Source organism: Emys orbicularis, chromosome 9 (genome assembly GCF_028017835.1).
Source record: "Emys orbicularis isolate rEmyOrb1 chromosome 9, rEmyOrb1.hap1, whole genome shotgun sequence".
NCBI lineage: Eukaryota > Metazoa > Chordata > Testudines > Emydidae > Emys > Emys orbicularis.
In genome coordinates this window covers 12,192,948-12,210,248 of record NC_088691.1, presented here as the reverse complement: position 1 = coordinate 12,210,248, position 17,301 = coordinate 12,192,948, and the positions used below count along the sequence as shown (strand labels likewise).

Here is a 17,301-nt window from a genome sequence, read left to right as displayed (position 1 = left end):
ACTGTGCTGAAATTCACCAGAATGCACATAAACCCCACCAGGATCTGAGGAACGAGTGTCCCACACCGTATCTGGAAAATTATCCCTTGCAAAACCTATGCAACTTTGAATGGGCCCCAGTAGAAGCAACTGGAGTCCACTACTTCTGCAACAGGAGACTGGGGAAGACCTGATGAGAGAGAGAGAGATGTGAGCGCACACAAACTTTTTACATAAAATTAGTGAGTTAAGCTTTCATGTACCCCATCAAATCATCTTGTTATCCCTCCTGCAAATTCTTAAACCAGCAGGATCACAGTGCCAGCCAGCTATGCTTGAGGCGAGAGGTTTAAAAAAAAATTTGCAAGACCAACGAAAAATACTAAGATTGGCTTTATTAGAGTATAATTTTATAATGTCCTCAATTACATAGTGATTCAGAAGGGATGGGTGAAAGGAACTAAACTAAGCAAACAAATTTAAAAAGATTAGGTAGATGAAGCTGATTGTAGAGAAGTAAAAAAGCACCATTCGCCAAGCATCATTCAGTAAGGCAGAGTCCCTTAACGTGGGCAATCTGTTTCATTCTTCGATTTTTATTCTTCGCAAGGAATTTTTTCTTACTCTCTCTGTTATAAGCTGCCAAACTAAATCTGCGTTGACCCTGATGTATTGGGGAGTCAGGCAGATATATTGGTCCGTCAATACCACTTAAACCGAACACATGTCAAGGTGCCCAACAGATAGCAGCAAGCAGCAGTAAAAAGTGATGTTGGCAATGTTGCAGGGAAACCAAAGAAAAAGGTAGAATTAAAAGGCTGTCAAATTCAAGCTGAAACTAAAATATAAAGAGTGAAATTCTGACCCTACTGAAGTCAATGGGAGTTTTGCCTTTGACTTCACTGGAGGCAAGATTTCACCCCAAGTTAGCAATCTCAGTTCAACTATTGCATGAAACTATCTTTGTGAATAATCCATAGAGCAAAAGGATATGAGTTAAAACACTGACCCTATTGAAGTCAATGGAAGTTTAGGCACTGACTTCAAGAAGACCAGGATTTCACCCATGGTTTAATTTGCTTTTGGGGCTGGACTCCAATATTATTTCCATTGAGGAATCAGTGTATGGAGGGTGAATTATACATAGGCAGAGAATGGCTGCATAGTTATGAATGGATGTATAAATCTATAGGTGTTCAGATATCAAGTTGATGGGCAAGGTATAACAACCTGAGTGAAATAGAATAGAGGGGAAGTTTATGGTGTGGGGAAAAATGAATACGGAATACACTTTGTTGCTGTATGGACACAGCTTTCATACCATCAGCCATGTATGTGCGTAATTAATCATTTAACACTTTGAATTACAAGCAAATGACTCCAGCCGAGAGCCCAGGAAAAGAGAGAGAGAAAATACCAGGGATTCCAGAATGGGAAAAATGTGACTGTTCTAGTAAAAGTATTTGCATGGATGTTGTCTGATATAGCAGAGAAATGTACTGGATTTAAAGGAAACAGGAAACCTCCAGTAACTAGCATTACTTGAGAAACTCGGATCTGCAGTGCTGAAACAATACTATGAAGTCATGGGTCATGCTGTAAATGGGAGGGTTATCAGCCGTAAGGAAGGGTTTTCTCTTGCTCTTTATGTACAAATAGATCGAGACACACATTGCCCAGAAATGCCCTTGCGTAAGGCCAAAAAGAACATTTGTTTCACCAAGAGCACCAATACGTAGCATTCTGACTAATTCGTGTTTTGAGTGAGACCTATATCATTAGCTTTACCATGGGAGATAAGAGGACATTGTGGCTGTGATTAAATTAAGAGGCACTTTTTCCAACTGGGCCTATCCATTCAGGAATCATTTGGGAAGGAAGCTATTTGGTCATTTAATGTCTCATTTTGGATATCCTGCAAAACTAAACTATCATCACCGCCAAGAACTGAAAAATGAACTTTTTAAAAAAAGATTAAAACTTCCAGGTGTATTATTGAATGCTGTAGAGGACATGGTTTGGGGTGGTTTTTTTTTTTACTCCTCAGATGCTAAAAGTAGAGGTAGATCCAAACTCGATCCCTGGATCCAAACACCATCAAACTCAGGAGAGTTCAGATCCAGAGGTGGATTCAGGTCCAATATTACCTCCTGACCTAATCTTTACATTTATAAACCAAGGTTTAATAGCAGAATTCTCTGTAGTTCAGATGCTGGAAGGGATGAAAAATATTTAGCACTTAGGACCTGATCCAAAGTTCACTGAAGTTAATTGAAAGACTCCCACTGATGTCAGTGGGCTTTGGATCATCCCTTAGATGCTATAGTAATGAGTAGTGTAGAAATACCTTAGACAGTAGACAGATGCTGTGATCTCTTAGTTAAATGCTAGGTCTTGGAATCTAGTGCACCCTGCATGAAACTAGAGTGTCTCTTTCCCCTACAGGCTACAGGACCGCCACACCAGGCAAGAGAGATATGTTGACTGGTACAATAGTTCCCCATACACTATATATCGGGGTCAGCAACCTTTCAGAAGTCGTGTGCCAAGTCTTCATTTATTCACTCTAATTTAAGGTTTCGCGTGCCAGTAATACATTTTAATGTTTTTAGAAGGTCTCTTTCTATAAGTCTATAATATATAACTAAACTATTGTTGTATGTAAAGTAAATAAGGTTTTTAAAATGTTTAAGAAGCTTCATTTAAAATTAAATTAAAATGCAGACCGGTGGCCAGGACCCGGGCAGTGTGAGTGCCACTGAAAATCAGCTTGCGTGCCGCCTTTGGCATGCGTGCCATAGATTGCCTACCCTTGCTATATATCCTCAAATCTTGGGATGGATGAAGCTCTTTTTCACTTTGCTCTGATCAACAAATGGTGCACGTTCAACATTGTGTGGATCAGTGGCTCTCTACCTTTCCAGACTACTGTACCCCTTTCAGGAGTCTGATTTGTCTTCTGTACCCCAAGTTTCACCTCACTTAAAAAGTACCTGCTTACAAAATCAGACATAAAAATACAAAAGTGTCACAGCACATTATTATTGAAAAATTGCTCACTTTCTCATTTTTACCATATAATTATAAAATCAATTGGAATATAAATACTGTACTTACATTTTAGTGTATAGTCTATAGAGCAGTATAAACAAGTCATTGTATGAAATTTTAGTTGGTACTGACTTCGCTAGTGTTTTTTATGTAGCCTGTTGTAAAACTAGACAAATATCTAGCTGAGTTGTGTACTCCTGGAAGACCTCTGCATACCCCCAGGGGTATGCATACCCCCAGGGGTATGCATACCCCCAGGGGTATGCAAACCCCCAGGGGTATGCAAACCCCTGGTTGAGAACCACTGGTTGTGGATAACTTAGTTCAGATTGCAAGTAGCTGGAATGAAGACATTCACAGGGCACATACACCACATAGTTGGTCATAGACAGCGTCTACAACTTGTAGCCTTATGGGAGAGAATAGACAAAAGCCACCCACGAAAAGAAAACCATGTTATAATTGGAAACTTAAGGGACAACTTTATAGTTAGAGGATGGTAAAAAGAGGTCTAGTAAATCAAGATCTTAGCAGCAGCGAGTTTGCTCTATAGGGCTTCATAAAAACCATTAGCAGCAATAGATCATTTCTAGGATGATGTTCTAAGAGAAAACGAATCCAAGCATTGGCCCAGGAGCCCTATTGATTGATGTCAGTTGTGTTTTCTTTAATACTGTATTAGTTATTGCCATTCATTTATTCCACCTCAATTATATTTAATAAACCTGTCCTCTTCCCCCATGTATCTCCACCCAGGGACCTCTGCGGAGCACTGGGAGAGCTACCAAGCTCACCACTGTAAGTGGGCAGGCAGGGTGACCTTGCCTTCCTCCACGCAAGCCAGCAAAGCTAGCCAGGCTCAGAGAAGAGCACCCACATCCCCCACTGGAAGGGTTATGCAGGGGATGCAGTTCCCAGAACCTCAAGGAGCCCCATTCATGTCAATGGGAGTTGGGCACCTAAATTCCTTTGGGTTTCTGGGCCAAAGGAGCTTCTCTGCATTGACCCCCAATGCCAGGCTGTGCCTTAAAGACACACCAAAGGGTTATTTAAAATCTCTAGTTAATATTCAAAAACCATTTCAGAGTGAATTCAATAAAAGACTCTGTTACTTTAGAAGGAATATTCTGGTGTCTGAATTTCAGAAGCTGCACTGGTCCTAGTACAGACATGACTTACACTGGCAGAGTGCAGTGTGCACTGGGGTAAGCCATATCTGCACGAGGATTTGCTCCGTTGTAGCTACACGCCAGTGACTGAAATCCCAGTGTAAACCAGGCCTAAAAGAAACAAGCCAGGCAGCAGTTTGGAACACACTCTTCCTTTAGCAAGTGTCACATCTGGCAGTGATCATTATTACGGTGGGTCCAGATCTGAAGACAGTAGGAGCTGTTCCAGAGAGTGGAGTTCGGGATTAAGCCCCCTGCTTCTCAGGTACAATGGCATTTCCTTTGTTGAAACAAAGGAAGTTCCTCTTCCCCCTTTACACTTGCATTTCCTTTTTAATACAAAACATCCTTTGCATGAATATGGCTCTTTAACAGACCTTCGTGCTCAGGCCTGCAGTGGCTGCTGGTGGATTTGGTTGCAGTGGCTTGTACTTTGCTGCAGGAGGAGAACAGAAGGTTGTACCAATATACTCCAGCCGTGCAGTCAACTGTCCATGGCGGCTTTTTTTTTTCCCAACTGACGTAATTCTAAAGGGAACCTGTAAACTTTTTTATTGTCAATAAGGTTAATGTATTTTCTTGATGTCTTTACTGGCAGTCTGAGATGTAACACTGAATTCACTGATCACTTGGGGGTTATTCTGACATGCCGCCTCAGGCAGAAGCAGAGTGCAAGGTACAATAACAATAACACAAGATAGCAGAGACCCTCTCTTCCGATGCTTGGTCAGGGACTGGAGCAGAAACAACCTACAGAGTCAGCAGTGGGGACTGAGAGCACTCCTGCCAGTTCCTGTTTCTGCAGAAACAGACCTCAGATTGGCAATTGGAAGATAAAGGATTTAGGGCTTGTAAGTCTGGTTGCACTCTGAAAAGTGACTATGTACAAACGGCACTTTCTTACTCAACAGATCTGCCCCCTCTCTATATTCAGAGTTAAGATCTGCTAGCATTCAAGATAAAAACAAGCTACCCTTTACTGCTGTGAGCCCTGCAAAGCCAACACGAGACAAACCATGAGCTGGAGTCTGTCCCTTCTTTGGCATTATCAAGAGAATTGCTTCCTAAATTCCAAGAAGTTTTACCTATGTAAGTATAAGGAAGGTAGTGGGACTGCATGGGCATCATTGAAAACCCAGTGCTTCTTGCAGGACCTTTACTATTGTCAGGGGATTAAAGGAAGGGGAACATGGTGAAGGGCAATGGTAGTAGCACCAGGGGAAGACATTTCTACCACACCCAGGAGTTCTCACAAAAATATTGCAAATAATTTTGTACCTGGCGAACCAGATTTTTAAACAAGCTAGGAGTACAATTACATATGCAAAATGTACATGTGGTAACATGCACACACAGTAGCTGCGGTTGTGTATGCGAATGGCATATGTGCACAGGCAATGGTCAGACACAGCTACTTGTGCGAGCAGTGACCGCATATACATGTGCAATTGTAACAGCACCTATGAATCAGATGCACTGTTATGATCCCAACTTGATGTTAACTCAAGCATTTATCTTTTTAATTTTCAACAACTAGTTCCACTTCTGTTGTTACTCTTGTGTTGTTGGCCTATAAGCTCTCTTTAACAACATCCTGCTGTTACAGTAACTTCACTGTGGGCTGATGAGTACCCTGATGGATGAGACTTTAGAGTGAACCCACTACGTCAGCGTAGTCCAGCTGATAGTTCTCTCATCTGTCAACCAGATGGTTCTGGGTTTGAGATCCAAGGTAAAGCCACATAAAAGAGCCAAGCAGACAGAATAGATGCCTGACATCCTTCCATCTATATTTTTTAAATGCAAAAACTGCCTTAAAATACACGCTCAGTCTGTAACTCAAGCCAAAAAGTCAAAGCCTTTGCATCATTAAAATTTTCCTTCTGGCAAGGATACTCACCGTATTCCATGTGGGAAGCTGTGAATACGTTTACCTGTTTCGTTTTACTTTCAATAGGATCAGTACAACCAAAGGTCTGTACTTAATTCTTGGCATCAATGCCAAATCTGCATGGGAACTGAGGGTGGCCTATGGGCCCTGAAAGCACACTCCATATAGAAACACTCTAGGATTTAAGGACATCCACCTGCAAATTGGTTGTTTTTTTATTTGTACATTGCAAACACGGCTTTTTTCTGGGGCTTATGCTGGTTTTTTGTTACTTGACGTTTTATACTGAATTAATTTTCAATTCCACTGTACTCTAAAATGGTCAAATCCAACATTTTTTACTGCAAGTCCAGGTTGATGGAATTACAGGAATTCTGTATAATTCACCGGCAAAATTAGTCCAGGTTAACTGGAATTACAGGTTTGAGTGGCATTTTTATAGGCCTAATCCTGAACCTGTGAAGTCTATTTGAGTAGGACTGAAGCCATAAAAGGCCTTGTATGTTCCAAGCATTCCCAAACTTTTTCATAGTGTGGACCACATCTTAATAGAGACCACCTCTATGCCCATTGGTGATCACATGACCTACCAGGGGCAACGACAGCAATTGATCACTTGGTGAAGTGTTAGAAAGTAACTATTTTAATTTATTTTACTGACGGTTAGCAGCTGGAAGCCAGGAAGGATAGCCAGCACCATGTGACCAGCCTGCTCTCCATATACCACCAGCAAATGTTGATGGATCACATTTTAAGAACCAATAGATCCCAATGGTTCCAAATTAATTAGAAGTAGGCAAGATAAAATTCATGTTTATTTGTATTGTGGTCATGCCTACGAGGCCCAGTCATAGCCTGGGACCGTTGTGCTCGGCGCTGTACAAACATAGAACAAAAAGACAGGCTCTGCCCCAAAGAGCTTACAGTCTAAGTAAAAATATTCCTTAGGGCAGGGCAGCGGAAAAGCTAGAGATAAGGAAATGGAAAGAACGATCTGTCCTTGGGATTACTGCTAAGCCCCTTTTAAAGCCTGATCCTGCAATATTGAAATCAATGAGAGTTTTGCTTTTGACGTCTATAGGAGCAGGATTATGCCCTACCACAGGGGCAGCGGCTGGTAGGAGGCCAGAACACAGGAAGTGTCCATAAATTATTACTGTTATCCTTAATCAGTTATAAAACATTCTTTGCCTTGTAAAAATACTATGTACATTTGTGGTAAGACATGTTTCCTGCCCTAACAGGCTGATAATCAGTGAAAGACAAGACAAACAATGAGGCAACAGTTCAGAGATAGAAATGTTTGGAAAGATTATCCAGGAGGAAAACAAGGTCCATTAAAGAAGAGAGTCTTATGGAGGTTTTAGAAGGTGGCAGAGAGAGAGGACACTTAGCAGACAACAACTGGGAGACTCTCTCATGTTGAGGAATAGCATGAAAGAAAGTATGACGCCGAGAAGAGAAGGAGACAAAGACGGCTCTATGGCTAGGGGATTGGGAGGGGCACAGGGAGCAGGATGGAGAGTGGAGGAAATGACAGCAGAGACGTAGGCTAAGGTGAGATTTATATAAAGCCTGGCAGGTGAGGACAGGAATCCAGTAAAAGGATTCAAAGGGCAGGCTGGCACAGAGTGCTGGGAGGTGACCTAAGCAGTGGAGTTTTGGAAAGACTGGAAGAGGGTGGGGAAGAGGGCAGAAGCAGGAGAGGAGAAAGATATAGTAATCAAGCTGTGAGAGGAACAAGGGCTGGAGGCTTTTGTGTCATCAACAGACATAGTTGAGCCCCTTGAACAAACTTACACACACCAAAGATCTGATTACCGCAACCAGTCCTAAGTCCATAACTTCCCTCTGACAGCTGGCATACAGAGGAACTGGGTGTGCAAGCTGGGGACAGCTTCGCTGTTAACATACACTGCAGGGAACTATTTTAAATGAACATTTTCAAGTCAAATGAGGCATCAGCATTTCTTCTCAAGGAAATTGCTAAAGGACTTTATTTCAACATTCTGTCCCTCAGCGACGGGCCTTGCATCCGCAGTCATGTGCTAACAGATATTTGAAACACTCTGACTTGGTTTCATATGTAAGATTATAAAATGACTATTTCAAAACTGATATGGGTATCTCAATCCAGCTAACCCCTTTTCCAGTGGACCTCTGCTCACTCCTAAGTAAAAGAGTGTGAAATTCTGGCCAAGGTGTCCTAAGGATGATTTTTAAAGTTCAAGGAGTTTATCGGGGGATACAATATATTTCCCTTGACTTGTGCCTTTAAGTATGAAAACCAGAAAGCCCCACAGCATGTAGATCTCTTCCATCCCACAACAATGCAGTCGTACATTATGTTCTTTCTGCATTTGTAATTACAGGGCAAAACAGATTTGTAACGGGCAGCATAGTTTGTAATCACATGCCATCCCGAGAGCTAGCCATAACACTTTACTGCAAGCTTGCCAAATACATTTTTGCCATCCTGCCCTAAAAGTGTAACCAATTCCTCTCCACCATTATCTCACTATCGTGCACCAGGCTGGCTTAAAGATGGGGTGGAATTTCCTTCCTTCCAGGATAAAGGACTCATTTTTGTGAAAGGAATCTTCAGGTTTATCTCAGATTCCTGCTGCAGAACTGGAGCTCAGAAAATTGTTCCCTTCAGCATTAACTACTGGCCTGTATTGAGCCATGCCTTCAAGGCTGTCTCCACAAGGAAAGAGTCTAGAAACATCTCTAATAAAATCATGAAAGCTGAAATCCTCCTTTGCATGGCTAGTTACCCCAAATCAGGGAGGCCAAGGGCTGTGGGCTTTGCAGGAGCAAAGGGCAGCTCTGTCTAATGTATCCTTCTCTGCCCAGTGTGATTTCTCCTCTCCCCTCCTCCTCCACTATAACACAGAATGTATTCTCTATAACAGGGAGTGAAACCCACTGGAAGGAATTTGGGCTCTAAAATTATATGCCAATGTACTGATGTGTTTTTCTTTAAATCTCTTCCAAGTTTACTTTTCACTGAGGCAGCCTGGGATTTCCTCTGGGGTACAACCAGTCCAGTGACCTCACTGCCTCTAGAGCAATCAATGCCGACACCTCAGAGCCGGGGCCAGACTTCTATTTTGAAACAAAGAGACCAAGAATTGACTGATGGCATGGAGGATAGACTATGCTCAGCCCTCGCAGGAGTGGAGTCGCTGGACTTGCTATATCTAGGAGTGCCACTCTGTGGGGGCAAACGCCTGCATTGTGGTGGTGTGATGCGGTCGGCTGTTTCAGGACACTGGAAGCTACCTTGCAGAAGGTAGAACTGCCCTGCTGAAATCAGTCTGGGTGGTGACCCAAGCTGTCCCTTCCTGTGAACATTGGCAGGGCTAGCTCCAAATTCACAGGGCATCCCACAACTTCCATAGCTGCATCTGCATTCTGTACTGAAGGGAACTTTCAAAAGCGTCTGCCCGTCTTTTGCTGTGGCGGCCGAGCACGCTCTCTCTCTCTCTAAGTGAAATCAAAGCGCCCATCACTCCCTCCCATGTGAGCCTTAATATGTATTCCACCGCAATATCATCGCCTGATGGTGGTGGGGGCAGAGATTTCTGTCCCACACAGGACAGAGGGCGGGTGGCTTTTCCCAGGATACATTGTCAATTTCAGGGCAGCTATACAGAGGGCAGGACCGGAGTGCCTGTACAGAGGGGCAGCCAAATAAGAAACGATAAATAACATTTGGTAATGCTCTGTGGGCTATGCTCCTCCTCGGCCGCATGGCCATTGATTCGCTGGGCCCAACATAAGAGACTCCAGCTGGTAAGAACAGAGCAGCCCACGCAAGGATTGCTGCACTGTGGGGAGGAGGTAAAATGGGCCCAGCGGGGGCCACCCCTCCCTCAGCAGCTCTGGACCCAGAACTGTGCGGGGGAGACCTCCCCCACACTCTGGGGGCACTGGGATTCAGGTGGTGCATACCCCCACTCCCCGCTATGGGAGCTGGGGGGGGGGGGGGCAGAAATTGCAGAAAGGAGCCAGGCAAAGTTTCCAGCCAGTAGGTACCGAACCAGCCGAAGCAGGGACCCTGGGATATGCCACTCACTGCTGAGGAAATGTTCTCTGGCTTCTCTGTTTTGCTGATCGGCTCTTTGCTCCAACCTGCCCCCTCCCTCACAGCCACCTCACCTTGTCAGCTTCACTGAACACCCTCTTCTACCCTGCCCTGTCCCGCTCACCCCCTGCCTTTCCCTTTTCTTTCCATTTAGCTGATTCCCCTCCTAAATCCACCCCCCAAAAATCATGGAAATAACATGCCACGTGCTGCCATCACATTGTTCTCTCTGCTGTGTGTCCTCGTCCTCCCACACCTTGTGTCTGTCTTAACTGTTTAGATTGTAAATTCTTTGGGGCAAGGACTGTCTGCTACAACACCTAGCACAATAAGGCCCCATTCTTGGTTGACCCTGAGGCACTACCATAACAAACATGATTAATAATAACAACAGCATCCTCCATGAGCCAAGAAATGCAGGCGTTAATGGTGCAAAGCACTGCATTCAATTCCACATGAGATGCCCTTGCAATCTCTTCAGGCTTGCCAGCATAGATTGCAGCAGAAAGCAAAGCCCACGGATGGATGCCCCTACCTCAAAGCCCACAGCTGGGTGCCCCTGCCTACAAACAGATGGCCTTCCCCTGCCCAGTTTGCCAGAGGGGCTTCCATGGAATCTGGGAAAGGGAGCAATGACATCACTTGCAAGCCCTATCTCTCAACCCTCCTTTATTGGGTGCTGGTCATTCCCTCCCAGGGTGAATCCCTGTCCTTGTCTTCACAGCCGAGTTAAGTCTAGTTATAACCTGAGGGTTGCGCATCTCGGGTCCTGTCCACACGCAACCCCTTCACTCGAGGACGGTGGTGCTTCTAACAGAGTTGGCTAGCCTGGCAGGGGTACATGCTACTGCTCCACCGAGCGTGACTCAGCGGCTGCTTTCACCACCGCTTCTGTGCAGTTCCAGAGTTATTTCACAGTGTGGCAGCTCTCCTTGGAGCGAGGCTAACGCGAGAGGCGAGGCATTAACTGGTGTTAGGTAACTCCACTTGATTCTGCAGTGAAGACACGACCTGCTTGTGAGGAAGAGGTGTGACTCGGTCCTCGGACTTGAGTCTCTGGAGGTACCTTTACACTGAACCCTCCGTCCCTGCAGCAGGCTAAAAATAGCAGTGTGGATGTCCTGGCTTGGGCTCTGAGACTAGGGTGACCAGATGTCCTGATTTTATAGGAACAGACCCGAATTTTGGGTCTTTTTGTTATATAGGCTCCTCTTACCCCCCACCCCTTGTCCCGATTTTTCACACTTGCTGTCTGGTCACCCTATCTGAGACCCCACCCCCCTTGCGAGCTCCAGCCCAAAGGGAAATGTACCGGTGTTTGTACCCCGGTAGCGCAAGCCCTGCAAGTCTGTACACCCGGGCTCGGAGACTCGCTGCCGCGGAGCTTTTTCTGTTTGTTTTGCAGTGTAGACATACCCTAGGTTTGTCAAGCTGGCATCAATGCTATCTCTGCAAAAGAAAGGGAGAAGATCCTACAGACCCCTCCAAAATAGCAGAAGCTGTCCAGAGATCAGGAAGAAAGGGATGGGGGGGGGTAACCCTCAAAACCAGGGGCGCTGGAACAATTTGTATATTGGGGGTGCTGAGAGCCATGGAACCAAACTGTAAACCCTGAATATAATGGAAACCACTTGAAGCCAGGGGGTGCGGCAGCACCTATGCCCAATACCTACCCCAGGAGGTGGGAACTTTGCCAGCACAGCAATATAGAAAGCTCCCATCTGGAAGCTGTCGGGCTCTGGCTCGGAGTAGAAGAGCTTCTCCACTGGAACAGCAAACAGACATTGGCTGACTCTGGAGAAACTCAAGAGGAGAAAGGAAAAAAAGCAGAGCAAACAGGTGACCCGGGATCTGCTGGGTCCAGCCCCATGTTCCCCATAGTCTATCTCCTAAGTGGAGACGTTGGGGGCTGGATCCAGCTGCCGGGTTTTGCCCTGGGACGCGCTGGGCTCCGGAGTGGCTGGGTGCACGGGGAGCAGCTAGCCTGGGGCTGCCGGCTCCAGTTCGTTACCTTTCCCCCTAATCAATTCCCTGCCCCTCCCTCCCTAGTCCTGCTCCGCTCTGGCCGCAGCTGCTGCATCCAAACCCCCTCGGGCACGTCACTTCCTTGCAAACTTTCCCGAGGAAATGTCTCTGCAAAAGTTGTTTTTCTTCAAAGAAACTCGGCTCCGGGGCTGTTTCCTCGCCCTCTGACTGGGGAGGATTTCCCGGCGGTGCCTGCTGCTTGCATGTCAAGCTTCCTGTGTTTGTCACACAGACAGACAGCTCGCAGCCATGGACGGACCCGCTGACAAGGGCTGAGCTAGGTCGAGACCGTTAGCTCTGCAAAAATCAATAACTAACATCCACTCCACTCGTGCAGCGCCCCTCACCCCCCAGCGAGAAACGCCTGCACCAGCGGCGGCTTCTGCACCGCCACTGACTTCAGCCTGGTGAAGTTTCCCGGGACCCCGGACCATGGCTAGGGACTACACGGCCAAGAGCCTGGACAACATCGACCTGGCTGCGCTCAGGGTAAGTGGCACCTCTGGCTTTAGCCAAGGCTGGGACATGGGGGAGCGGAGCTCATGCAGATCTGGCCGGGCTGGACCCATCTGAGCCTGGCTGGGTTCATCTGCCCTGCCTAACCCGTGTTGAGCCAATGCACAGCTGCTTTGGCTGACCCGGTCCATGCCTAGCCAGTGTGGCCCGAACTGAGCCGTGCTTAGCTGGGCTTTTCTCCCCCAGCCAGGTCCATGCCCCTGCATTCCTCTGTGGGCATTCGCAGAGCCGGGAGCAGACCCAAGCCTTGATCTTGCCCAGTCGCCTGTTGCTTCTGGTTTCAGCTTGCTGCCTCCTGCGCGAATGTTTCCTCCTTCTCCTCTCTGGATGAGAAGCCTCAAGGCTGCTTCAGTCATTCCTGGTGCTGTTGTTGTTCTGGGCAGGGTGATGGTGTGCTTCAGTGTCCCAGCTGAGGTGTTTAGAAAGCGATTTTCAGCCTCTCTCTGCTGCTGCCCTTCATGACCCACCCAATGTGTTTTCTTCCTCTGTATTATTCTGGCAGATCCTTGATTTTACAGCATCTGGTTTTAAGCTGTGATTGGCAAAGGATTCCCAGCCTTACAGAGTTTTAGTTTTAGTTGGGAGATATTTTCCCCCCTGATGAGTACAAGTCACTGCTGACTATTGCAAAAGGAGCAGCTAGGTGGAGTCTGTGCGGTGCATCTTTAAGGACAAAATAGCTGATGCCTGCCTGACCTTTTAAAGGTAGGTGTCACTATTTAGGTTGCCTGCAAGCTGTTTAAAGCTATGTAAAGATGTCCTGGGCTGTGCAAACTGTGGGCCCAGTCTTTGACTGACCTTTAGGGGGACTGGACTCCTTGCAGAGTAAGACAAACAGGATTTCACCCCGTCTGTGTAAATATCTCTAAAATGCACACAGAGGACCACGTGTTCTGATGGTGCAAATGGGTGAAACTCTATTGAAGGCAATGAAGCTGTGCCCAGTTCCACCAGCAGAGAATTTAGCCCCAAGTACTCACATACCCACACTGAATGCTCCTCACCTTACTCCTGCAATAACTGTAGTCAAGTCAACTCACAGACATAAAATAAACAGGATTTTAGGGTCCAGATATGGTATTTTATTTTATTCCAATCTCATCACTGTCCCATTCCCCTTCCCCTTCCCCAGTAACTAACTCCCATTGACTTCAATAAGAATTACTTTAATCCCGCAAAGGTGTGGGGAGAGGGTGGGTGTGGTAAATAGGGCCCCTGTGATGAACTGTGTGTGTGTGTGTGTGTCCTATTTTTGCAAGGCCAACAAAGCTGACATGAATATGGCTGATTATAAATACTAGCATCGTGCTTGCTTTTGCAACTTCCAGGGTTTTAATGTAAACCAGCTCTGTCTCCATAAAACCGATCCTGGCCATATTTCATGCCCACAAAGAGTTAACACGGTTGCAACTTAGGTGGCCAGCTTAGATTTTTAAAAAGATGAGTGGAAATATCATGCCAGTCCAGCCACAGCTATTCTTCTAATGCACTCTTCCAATCCAGGGAGGGGAAAAAACTAGTAAAACTGTGGCGAAGTGCTTTCAGCCTCAAACAGGGAAACCAAAGCAAGATATTTTCTAAAAATGACTTAAAAAGAGGGTTTGGAAAACCCTGCACAGAAATCATATGGCGGGGGTTCCAAACACAAGAGGCAGGAAAAATAAAAGGCCTGCAGTATTGTAGGGATTGCAATGATGGCACAGGACCCACTGACCCGGTCATGGCCAGGAAAGCCAGAATTCAACCTGAAATGTAGCTATGCTTGGACGAGAAAGACAAAGTGATGAAGTTAAGTGGATGTGTCTTATCTTGTTAAAGAAATAAGAATCCTGTGTGAGCAGGAAGGAGAATAGCTTTGTAAAGCAGCCTGCTGGCTTTCAGTGTCAAAGCCAGCAAATCTCCCACAGGGTTTTACCCCAGAGATCCTGAAAACTGCAGGTCTAGACCTCAATAGGGAAACACTAAAGAGTCCCAAAGTGCCCCCTTGATCCACATGTAAGACAGTGTTCAGCTACCTCCACATCATAGTCCCTGCTTCCCAGACCCAGCAGAGGCTGCAGTCTTAGGTCCACACAGGAGGCAAGAGTGGAGACAGGCTGAGGCCAGCAAATTTCCAGCCCCATGGAAATTATGAGTGGAGGGGAAAACAAATTTGATCTGGGGTCATAGTACCTATTTTGCAAAGCCCTCTCCCTGGGTCAGCCACGGCCAAAGCTATGCCAGGTAGTGTGGAACTATGCTATCGCATTGTTGTGAGGGAGGCAGCCAATTGAGGGCAGAACCAGTGCAGAGGCACATGGCATTAGTTCCCTGGGTGTTAGCCCCACCTCCTCCAGTGGGATGGTATGAGGGAATCCTCACAGAGATGTCCTCCTCCCGGGCCCCCTCCTCCCATGGGAAGGGGTGGTCTGGCCCATACATTCCAAAAGTTCAGGGAGCATCAGGGTGGAGTTCTGCTGCTCTTTGGCTTCCAAACCAGGTTATTACCCCGTGCTGCCCTGGTGATCTAACGGTGTAAATTTATGTTACCGACCTTCCAGGGTTGCTCGTTTCATAAGGGCAACCAGAGGGCTAAAATGCCTTTTGATTTTTTGTTCCTGTAAAGCGGGACAGAGGCCCAGCAGAAAAATCAGAGCTGCAAACTCTTTTCTCTTGCCTGGCTGCAGAATCCATTAAAAGTGTATTTCAGTCGGTATCCTGTTGTGTGCAGCATTTGGCATGCCACCCTGTAGATGGGTAATATGTTGCCCCGGTGGCATCCAGGTCAGCAGTCTTGCTGTTGCCTTTTGAACACTCTGCAGATGATAAAGGAAAGCAAGAAGACCAGCATATGGTACAGGGCATTACAGTAATTAACCTCAAAGTGATGAATGTTTGGGTCAGAATTTTGGCATTAGTCAAAGGAAATGTAGCAACTTGGCAGTGGGGTAGGTGGTGAAGGGTTATACGGGCTACGGAGTTTTAAAATGTTCGCTGAGAGGAAGCACTACATCAAAGATGATTCCTACCTCGGAGATAATTAAGAACTTGGCCCAGGGTGAGGACTTAACCATAATGTGCCAGTTGAGGATGTAGTGCTCATGTCCAACCAGACAAGGACAGTACACAGATCCCAGCATTTGTGACTCCAGCAAGGCCTAGTTTAATACTGTGCATTGATTAAAAGAAGAGAGATGGTCAAGCCTATTGGCTATAGTCATTTCTTTGGAGACTTGAGACATGAAAATTGAATTGGCTACTAAAGGTGGTAGACAGGTTTTTTTTGCTATATCCGATCTACTGTTGGCATTCATTTAAATGGTGGAAGCCAGTAGCTAGCTGCGTAGGTTTTTCCTAATGTGCTCAACATTTTCACAAACAGATCAGGAGAGGGTGGGGGGTAGTAGGCCAAATGGGTTGATAAAGCTGGTTTTGAGGCAGATAAACCCTGCATAGGTTCATTTGCATAAACAGAGAACTTCTTTCCTCTCACCCTATTATAGGCAGAGCTAATTTTACCATTGAGGTATTGGGTGCATGAACTTACTCAGAAATTAAACTTCTTTTCATCCACATTGTTGTGTGCCATTCACAACAGCTAATTTATCACCACCATCTTCCAGAGAAAGATCCATGGGTGGGGCAATTGCTCTAGGACTCTATAGTGCAGGGGTTTACACAACAAACATTTTGGTGGCCTCAGAGTGCGGCCACCAACACTTGCTGGTGCCGCTCTGACAATTTTTCCTAAAATACTTAATTAACTTTGGGGAAAACAAATAAATATGCACATAGACATGCCCAAATCATTGTAATTTACATATGTAGGGTTGTTGGTTTTTTTTGTCAGACTCAATAATAAAAATAATGTACAGTTGTCTCTATGCTTTACTGGACCTAAACAGAATAGAAACACAAATAAGGTGCTTTGCATGGCTGAGCCATTACAAACATTGAATCTATCTCCCCTTGTAAGTATTCTCACACTTCTTATCAAACTGTCTGTACTGAGCTATCTTGATTATCACTTCAAAAGTTTTTTTCTCTTACTTAATTGGCCTCTCAGAGTTGGTAAGACAACTCCCACCTGTTCATGCTCTCTGTATGTGTGTATATATATCTCCTCAATATATGTTTCACTCTGTATGCATCCGAAGAAGTGGGCTGTAGCCCACGAAAGCTTATGCTCTAATAAATTTGTTAGTCTCTAAGGTGCCACAAGTACTCCTGTTCTTTTTGCGGATACAGACTAACACGGCTGCTACTCTGAAACCTGTCTTTTTTTCTTGTGTCTTTTGCTTTTTTGGTTGCTTTTCTTTAAAGACTTGCTAGCTACTAAGTCTGCTGTGAAAAGTGATACACCTCTACCCTGATATAATGCGACCCGATATAACATGAATTCGGATATAACGCGGTAAAGCAGTGCTCCGGGGGGGCGGGGTTGCGCACTCCGACGGATCAAAGCAAGTTCAATATAACGCGGTTTCACCTATAAGGTGGTAAGATTTTTTTGGTTCCCGAGGACAGCGTTATATCGGGATAGAGGTGTATTAGTATACCAACAAATATCACTTTTCACAGCAGACTTACTCAGCCCAGGC

At 45.6% G+C, this 17,301-nt stretch overlaps 1 protein-coding gene across 1 annotated transcript in view; it reads left to right on the top strand.

Annotated features, from left to right (window-relative positions):
* Nucleotides 1–12,437: 12,437 nt before the first annotated feature.
* The window catches only part of NRK (Nik related kinase), a 128,450-nt gene continuing 123,586 nt past the window's right edge, over nucleotides 12,438–17,301 (top strand). The window contains exon 1 of the mRNA XM_065410871.1: nucleotides 12,438–12,694. Within this exon, the coding sequence (XP_065266943.1) occupies nucleotides 12,638–12,694 (57 nt within the window). The 5' untranslated portion in view covers nucleotides 12,438–12,637. The remainder of the gene's footprint in view (nucleotides 12,695–17,301) is intronic.